A 9,435-nucleotide genomic window follows, 5' to 3' on the forward strand; every position below is an offset into this window, starting at 1 on the left:
GGACTGAAGTGACCTGTGTAAAGCAGTACAGCTGAGAAGGAGTGCAGGGGTATATAAGGGTCTCACTGTACTGTATACGTGTAATCACTGCAAGTACCCGCTGCAGGAACTGCCTGGCCTCTCAACAGGTGCTTTATCTGATTAAGGACACAATCAGGACTACAACTGATTAGTAAAGGCTTCCTGAAATTGTTGAAAGAAAATTAGTTATCACCATTCATACATGTGCCATAGTGACATGAATGTGCTCTTTGGAAAGTGTTCTTATGTGGCTGTGGAGAGGGCACTAGTCAAGCCTCTCAGCTGTGTGCAATTGGGAGAGGCATGTCTAGACTTTGTGAAAAGCATTTTCTATAAGTAGTTAGAAGAATTAGAATTATATTTTCTGTCAAAAAAATTAGGTGATTAATCTGTATTTTAGAAGGGCAATCTATTTAAACCTGGTGTAATTGAAATAGGATTTTTCATTATTTTTTTGAATGTGTTTGAAAAATCATGTTTGCAAAGTATGTTCTGGTCCCAGCAACTCTGATGTAGTCAGAAAATTGGTGAAAAGCTCTTCAGATGGTCGTTCAATTTATACACTAAAAGACAGACCCTGTTAAATACATCAGTCTTGGTGGATGTGTGTGTTTAACCTGCAAAGGGTAACATTGTCTGCCACTCATGTGAAGTGCAAATGATTCCTTTTCTCATTCCAGAGCTATACATGTACTAAAGACTGCTATCCTCTTGTCAGACTGCTTTTACTTCAGGTTACACATATACGACTCTTTCTAATCTTTCCTCGTAAGACATACCTTCCCATACTGCAGTTACCATCACTGCTTCTCTAGGCTCTGCTTAGCGGCCCACATCGTTAGGGTAAGTCATGGAAGGTCTTGTCCAAAACGGAGAGAAGTCCTTCAGCTGAAACAATGCCAGTGTTAAGTGAAGTGGAAGGATTAAATCGTGCACTGCTTAGACCATCTTCTTTCCCATACCCTCCAGTTTGCGGGAACTCTGTGGGAGAGGAATTCTCTGGACTCACACACAGCAAACAGTCAGGAATCTGGAATTAGTTAATGTCCCTTTGAAATTAAAAAGGAATTGTGTAAAACTGCCTTGCTATAACTTAGCGTCCTTTTCAGTGGATTACTTGATGTGAAGTGAGTGCCATCTGGAGGTTTGGAAACATGGAGCTCTGAATGCTTTCATGCTGAAGAATAAAATCCCCATGCTTTATAAATTAAATGTTTGAGCTTGAGCCTGACAGATACTAGACATCTGCCACTCAGTATAGACTTTGTGACCCATAGCAAGACTTGGGGCTGCTCAATATGTCTCAGAGTAAGGCATGCAAGTGTAATGACTGTCAATATTATGCAATCACCAATAAATATGTAACCTCTGAATGGCCTGTGCAGTTTTTGGAAGAAGCTCTGGACAACACAGGGACAAGGAAAGGCTTTGTCTGCTCTCTCCTCTCCCTCTTTCAGATGTTTGAAGACAAACCAGTTCCTGGTGCAGTTTTCTGTTCACAGGAGAGAGCAGAAAGCATTTTAGCTGAACAAGAAGGTGTCTTTTTTTTTAAAGAGTAGTTTCCCATTTGGTGTGTCTGAACACAATTGTCTATCGCACAATTCATGTCTGCAGAGTGGAACCAGTCCTCCTCACTTGGGCTGATTGGGTGATGTGGTCTTCCTTCTTTGGGTAGCTTAGCTGTCATCTTGAAATCTTTAATCCTTCAGTCTGGCTGTGTAGAGGAAACCAGGAGAAGAACTACTTGACGGTGTGACTTCAGTGAGGGGGATTTGGCTCTTCTTTCTACAGTGTCTTTTTTTTTTCCCTAGAGACCACTTGGATGTTAATAGTGATCACACTGTTCCATACCACCTCTTGTGCTTTTGAACTGCCTTCTGCTGCTGAAGTGTAATTGTAAAAACAAATAACCTTAATTGCAAAACATACATATACACATCTCCACCTCACTCTGGTGAGAGACTGCAGCCTGTCGTATCAAGGCAATGCTAATGGCTTCTGTGTTGATCTCTACCTAGAACTGAGCATGATCCTACAGAAGCTACATACAGTGCAAAAGGCAGATATTGTATGTACACTCTCTACGCTCTGCTGATTACTGCTTTTCCCCTACAGAACAACAGGTCATAAACAAAGTTTGCACCTAGGTAATGAAGATGCACTGATGAACAGGCTTTAGGTATTGTGTCGATTTAGCTTGATGATGGTTTCCTTCGGCAACCACAGATTTTAGGAGCTATGAACCTGTTAAATTCAAAGTTGACGATCCTGAGAGTGTAAGACAGGTTGCTGAGCCAACACGCCTTCAGAGCAAAATGTGAAAGCTTGCTTCCTTGTCAGTGAGTTTCCATCAGCTAAACTGGAAAAAAAGAGTAAGAGAAGGGAATTTGGGAGCAGCAAATCTAAAGAAACAAAAATGAAAACTAGTGTGAAAAAAATTTGGTCTCCTTCCCTCAGCAGGGAGGGGTGAAAAAGCACAGAACATATCTCACGTGCCTTAAATGTTATTCTTTAGAGCAAGCTTAAACATGCAGATGACAAGGCTGATCCTTGGCTAACAACATGAAATGCAACAGGCCGCTCCATTTTATTGCACTGACTTTCAAAATTGAAAGTGTGTTGTTTATGTTTATGTTGGGACTCATCTGATCAGGTCTCCATTAATTGTTTATTTTCAGGAGATAAAAATTCAGGAAGAAATTGCCTTTTGGCTGCAATCTTGTTCTTTCTGATATTAGTGGCAACCTTACTGTAGGCTTGCATGGGAAGATGGATGAGATCTGTAGTGCTAACTCTCTGTATGTGGCCCAATCACCCCACATATGAAGAGAATTGTCTCCTACAGCCTTCTTGGACAACATCCATCTTTGCTCTTGAATGAAAATCCATGCTAGGCAGTAGTATTGGTTTCTCTGAGAAAAAGACTGAGGAATTTTTTATATGCTGTGGAGTCTGTTGGCTTGAGCCATTCAACTTGCTTTGTTACTGTTATATTTTTACTGAAGCACTAGGAGAGCTGGAGCTCACCCTCAAGTTTCCTCTTCCGTGCTCCACTGCTGAAGAAGTAATCCATGTTTACCAGAGCCCTGCCAAGTTCAGTATTCATTTGACTGCCAATAGTCTGGTTGGTTGAGTTGGGAACTTTGCTTGAGAACACAGGCATATAGTTTGGCAGTGGCTTCTGCTCCTTTTTCTTACCCTGGATAAAACAAAGACCATTAATAAATTTTCAGAATTACATCCATTGCTTGCTACAAAAATACAAGTTACTGAGATTTGTAATATCAGCACTTTTGCTTTTGAAATTAGAATTTGAATGTACTTAAAAATGTCATACTGAATGTACGTGAAAGTGTTGAATAAATAAAGTAAAATGATTGTGTTTTCCTGTTGTCTTACATGGGAATAGGATAACACATCGAAATGAATAATTTTCAAATGTGTTGCATAAAATGTCAGCTGGGAGAAAAGTCAGTGTGCTCTAGAATGGCTGTGATGTGGGAGGTTTTTTGTTTTGTTTTAAGTAAGTGACTTGGATTTCAGCGTGATGACGTTATCTTACAAATGTTCTTCTGGGAAGTTGGTTCTTCTAACACTTGCCTTCTATGGAGTTGTTAATATCAAAGCAGATTGAATGCATGTGCTGTATTTCTTTGTGGCATAGGTAGCAGATGAAAGGCACTACAGTTCGCTTATTTTTCCTAAAGATTTTAGTCTTAAAGCATTTGCTGATTATGCCTAAGTATGCTTCAATTTGAAATATTAGCCTAGCTCAAATTGATGAAAACTACAAAGAGCCTGGATTACAGTTGAATGTTTGTGCAAAACTTACCGTTTGGTCATAGTAGTCCTGTAGGAAACTCCAGTTCTGGTACCTTGGAATAGAAGTTAAAAATGCAGTGTAAAATTTTCTGTCTTTGAATAAAATAATTAATGTTGGTTGTATTTGAATGCCTATTCAACTGCTCAATTTGACACTTACAGCCCAGCTCTTAGACCTGCAAACTCTTTGTGCTGAAACCTGTCTTTTCTGTGGTGAAGCCCCAGGTTTTCTTTATTCCCATATAGAGCCCATACTGCATGAGGAGTGGGGGTTTTTTTGCTAAAGGAAGATGAGAATAGCATGTCCACAATGCATTCCTTGTCAAAATGCAGATACATTAGCAAAGTCCTGAGTTGCCCTAGCAAACTTTTGTCGCTTGTCCCATGCCTTGAGCAAGACACAACTGCTTATTTTTTAAATGACTGATACTCTGCTGGCAGGAATCCCTGGTAGGAATTCCCAGAGCTGTGTTTGCTGCTGGCAAACACCCACGGAAGTATTTTGTGCAGATAGGCAGCTGTGCTAGGAGCAAATTGAATCAGCAGACCTGAGTTTTGCTCTTCAGCTCTGGTCTGGACCTGGTGTGGGACTACAGGGCAAGTCCTTTGATTTTCTGTCCTTTGCTTTCCCTGGCCTGAAATAGAGCAAACAAAAGTTCACCTGCTGTTGTAAAAGTACTGTGAGGTCAAGAGAGAAAGCAGTTATCTACAGCTGTATTTTCAGCAGGGCTCAAGGGACAGCCGGGTTGACTCTCTGAGCTGATGACCTGTGTGTGTACGGTGCTGCATGAGCTCATCAATCGAGTGCTGAAGCTGCGCATCCTTCCGAGTTGAGCTCGTCTGTACGGCACCGCCATGTACCACGTGGAGCGAGGACCATTGGATTTCTGTGCTGCTCTCCTCTGTCCCGTGCAGATATGCCCTAAGTGCAAATAAAAGCTAATTTATGATTGTTGTGTTTGTCACTATATGTCTTGGTATACCAGCACAGCATAGAGGTCCTAAAATTTTTTATCTTGCTATGCCAGCCACTATTTGAACATATCAGATTTGGGTGTTACTGGATGGTGATAATTACTGAGAAATGCTTGGGTGTCAGATATTGACCTAGATCCACTTCAAGTCAGACCACCAACACGTAGCAGCCTTTCCCCATCATTGCTTTTGGGATGGGGATGTGGAGCTGCAGGAGAGTTCTCTGCAGGCTGTAGCATATGTCGTCTGTGGAATCCAGCATTAGGCATCAGTGCTTCACGTGTCTGTGCTACGCTTTTACAAGAGTTTCTGATAGCTAAGACTGGAGAGCAGGACATGCATCAGGTGTATGATGTGTTATCTTACCCATGAAAGTGAATTTGCATTAATATCCATGACTGTGAACCCTGGGGGGCAGGCACAGCCAGAGAGTCCCTCCTGCTGTCTTAGCTGGGGAGTGGGCATGGAAGATGCTGGGCCTGTTTGGGAAGAGTCTGAGCACACAACTGGGAGAGAGTAATATTGCCACCATGGCCCTGGCTTTGCATGAGTCAGAGTCCTGCCATCAGCCTTTCCCTCAGGTAAAAGGAGCCAGATAAGAGTGTAAATGTGTCTCTGGGGAAGCCAGAGCTGTGATCTGTATCTCCTCCAGAAGGCTGAAGAAGACAAGGGGTTTTCAGATGGTTTCTTTTCCCATTTTAAAAAAATCCTGAGAGTGATGTTCTTTTTCCTCCCTTTCCTTTAGCTGAAGGTGGAACTGGATCTGATTTTACTGACCAAGGATATGCTTCCAATAGGCATGCTTATGCTGTGTGCTGAAGTCTGAACATAAACACTTAAGATAAGTGTTGAGTGTCAGGAGACAGAGAGGAACTTAATTTCGAGTTCCTTCAGGTCACTGGTATATACACAGTCAAAGCTTAGGTTGTATGTGTGCAGTTCAGTCTGCTGAAACGCTAAGAGTGGGGCATGTTCAGTAGATTTACAAATTGGGAATACAAAATCATATTTTGGCAGAACACTCTGTTCAGCTTCCATTTCAGCCATTTCCAAGAATATGAGAAGAGGTGATAATATCTATGTGTCTTCAATAAATTATGAAGGTTGGCACATTTATATCTTCATTGTGGAAATCTTTATAAAGCAAAAAGATACTTAGCATGCAGTTCTTTGCATCTCTTTTCAACTGAAGTTCAGCATGCCAGGAGATATTAGCATAGATTTTGTCAGTGAAGGAAAACTATAGTAAGAAAGGTATTAGGGTCTGATCCAAAGTCCCTGCAGAAGAAAATTTCCTTTGATAGCGTAGGCTTTGGATCAACCCCTAAGACTGTCAGGGAGCATTAGTGCCATTGTCAAGATGAGTAGAAGAGGCATGAACTGGAACAAGTGACTTACCAGATTTTGCATCCTCTCTGTTCAGCCTCCACAGACTCTCTCCAGACCTTATCCTGTTGAACTTGGTCCTGCCGCAGCGCTGCCTGCTCGTCTGCCCAGGCCTGGGTAGCCGGTTGTGCAGCCACAAGTCTTCGGGGTTGGATGCTGCCGAGAGACCCAGACGGACCTGAGGCAGGTTGCCCCAGGGGTGTGGTTGCTGGTTGCCGAGACCTAACCAAGGTATTTCTCCTGAATCCAGAACCCTTTCCCAACTTGTCCATTTTGAGACTTACTGTATCCTCAATATTGTTAGGTATATTGTGACTATTAGGAAAGTTAAACCTGCTATTGTTTGCACTTTCAAAGCTCCTTCTCTCCTAACATTTTCTTTTAGCTGCTGATTTCGAGTGCTTTCAGAAAACGAACGTGCACAGCAGCACTGACAGGCAGCACTCAGTGCTGTTTTACCTCCCTCTTAGTTAATGCTCGTTTCCTACTGCTTTATGTTGCTTCGTTGCTTGAACGCTGAGGGAGTTTTCATGGTAACAGCAATTTTGTAAGAGACGACTGTTACTGAAAGCCATCGGATCTCCGGCTGTAACCAGCAAACTCTCAGCTTACGAGGTGATTACTGCTGCCTGCAGCTGAGACCACCCTCTATTCAAAATCCTCAGAACAATAAAATCTGGTTTAGTAGCAAAGGGTGCCGTGGAGATTGCTGCTGAGGATGTCAGGAGGACTTTTGTTGTGATTATGTAGCAGAAGCAAAATCTCCTGAAAGCTGCTTGTTTCCCTGGTGTGTTTACTGTCTCTATTGGAAACAAGTCTGACTTGTGAATATTCACCAGAAAGGGAGCAGAGACCTAGTGGAACAGCTGCTGGGGCCTTGAACTCTATTTGGGGCAGAGTTTGTTTGTTTGAAATAAGGTACTTCAATGCTGTGCTCCTTATTTTCAGATTTTAAAAAAAGAGCAGCCAGAGATCATCAAAAGTCCCTTTTAAGCACTTAGAGATTTTTGCAGAAGGTATTAAGCAACTATGAGAAGTAGTTTTTAAGTAACTCGAAAAGGTTATTATTATACAAAGTGAGAATTTTCAAAACAGTGTCCAAAATGTCGGTGTTTGTCTTTACAGTCGGCTTGTTGGGCTTTTGTGGTATGAAATCGCTTCCTCAAGTATTTGTGACCTTGCAGGAAAATGGAGCATTTTAAGTATTAATTTCCTCTGAAATTCTTGACTGGCTTGTTTTTGAGTAGTGTGGATTAGCTCCAGATGAATTCTGGCTTCTTGCTTCATCCTCCTGGTAAATGCTAATGAACTTTGAATCTACTTTTCTAGGGTTTTTTTGGCAAACTTACTTGCTTGCAGTAGTGGGAAATACATGCTGAATTTGGCAAATAATTTCTTTTAAAATAGTTACGACTATACGACAAACCAAACACTTCATGTAGACATATTTGAGCAAGAAATACTTCTATATTTGGAAAAATTATTCTGACTTTGAAGACTGCAATAACATAACTTAAGAAGAGGTAAACTCCACCTCAAACCACAATGTTGGCTTTGAATTTGAATGAAATTTTAGTAGATTTCTTGTTTGTTTGCTTGTTTTTCTGGGATAATTGAAACCTAAACAGTGTTTTTCATCTCTTTCAGGCAAAAAGCAAAAAAAGTCATGTATCCACACAGCATTATCATGAACTGAAGAAAAGAACTGTTTGCCAGCCTAGCCTGATAGTTGTCTCTGTTCCTCTTGTGGAATCTGCTTATTCTGCTGCATTCGTTCCATGGTCCTCTCCAAGTTGGAGCGTATGCATCTGGTTGGAGGATGGGGTTTTAGCAGCATCTAACTGCTTTAAAAGGAAGCTGAGGCACTTTTGGAAGACCCAACACATTAATCACTGAGCATGGGATTTTAGCTCCTGATCAGGTCAGGAAAGGATCCTGATGGGAAGTCTGTTCCTGTGTATGGAATGCTTTTTAATTCTTGTTTACAAAGTTCTTGTGTTATTTTAATTCTAATCCTTCCTTCAAGTCAATTTCTGCAAATTAATCATAATAATACACTAAAAATGGTTATTGAGCTGAGTATATAGCTTCTGAATGACTACTTGTAGCCATGGAATAAACTGGACAGAAAGATTACAAGCAGATGTTTCAAGTCTTATGTCATTAAGTGGTGCCTGCAAAGATGTAGGACTTGTAACTACCCTGGTTTTGATGCAGGTGGGGGGCAATGAAGTGCCCCTCAGGACATTTTACTGAAAGTGAACTCATAGATTAAAGCCATATCTGTTGGTCTGAGACCCCGCAACCTCAGAAAAGAAGGAAGTCTTAACTGTTTAGGACTTGTTTAGGCTTTAAACAAAAGGACGCTGTGAGTCTACATACAGGTATTGGACTCTTCATAGTGTTGAAGCCATTTCTCTGGAAATAGTAGATGGAAATGGGGTCATGGCTGTTTAAATAACCTGGGTTTTTAAAAATGGTGTAATAATATAACTTTACAATGTAGCTGCTGTTGAAAAAATTGATCACTAAAAGCTGATATTTTGAAAACTATCCCATTTTCTGTTGGGACCAGAAGTCATTAAGGGAATGATTATTCACCATTGAAGCACATCAGGGCGAGTGCAGGGATGACATTCCTCGGCGTTACTAGATTCCTTGCTGGATATACTAGTAGCCCATTTAGGCCATTTACTACATTAACAGCTCAGCAGAACTGCTGCAGGTACTGAGCTGTTTCCCCTCATATTACTGTCTTCCAGTTTAGCATTTTATTTGTTTGTTATAACAACTCGGGCCATTTAAGCAGGGACCTCATTTGAATTAGTACAACTCATTTACTGTGTACTTCTTTTCATCCTGTAGTAGAATGAGTTGATGTTTATTGTGGCTTCATACCGTATGTATCTATGTGAATCGATCACATCATCTTTATTTTTTCTGGTTGGGGACATGAAATTGAAAAAAGTTATGAGTGTCACTGTAGGAGATGCTGCTTTTGCTTAGGAGTTTGTTTTGGGATTAGTTTATCTGTCAAGCAGTGTTGGTGCCCATCATTGTGAGGAAGAACTTCGCTGAGGTTAGTCTTTTGTTGTTGCCAGACGAGTGATGTTATGCACTACAAATTCATCTGTGAAAAATATGTGAGTTATTTCCCCTGTCAAAGGAAAAGATGTCTGGAGAAGCTTTTTTATGGAAGTTCAGGTGTTTAGACAAAACATTTTTGTTTGA

At 41.0% G+C, this 9,435-nt stretch overlaps 1 protein-coding gene across 1 annotated transcript; it reads right to left on the reverse strand.

Annotated features, from left to right (window-relative positions):
• Nucleotides 1–3,028: 3,028 nt before the first annotated feature.
• LOC104166517 (chromosome unknown open reading frame, human C2orf50) lies at nucleotides 3,029–6,476 on the reverse strand. The gene is made up of 3 exons (XM_009706472.1): nucleotides 6,217–6,476; nucleotides 3,854–3,896; nucleotides 3,029–3,220 (listed from the first exon to the last, which is right to left on the reverse strand). Exons 1-3 carry the CDS (start codon nucleotides 6,474–6,476, stop codon nucleotides 3,029–3,031), a joined length of 495 nt encoding a protein of 164 aa, XP_009704774.1.
• Nucleotides 6,477–9,435: the final 2,959 nt, after the last annotated feature.

Source organism: Cariama cristata, unplaced genomic scaffold, assembly GCF_000690535.1.
Source record: "Cariama cristata isolate BGI_N322 unplaced genomic scaffold, ASM69053v1 scaffold5448, whole genome shotgun sequence".
Lineage (NCBI taxonomy): Eukaryota > Metazoa > Chordata > Aves > Cariamiformes > Cariamidae > Cariama > Cariama cristata.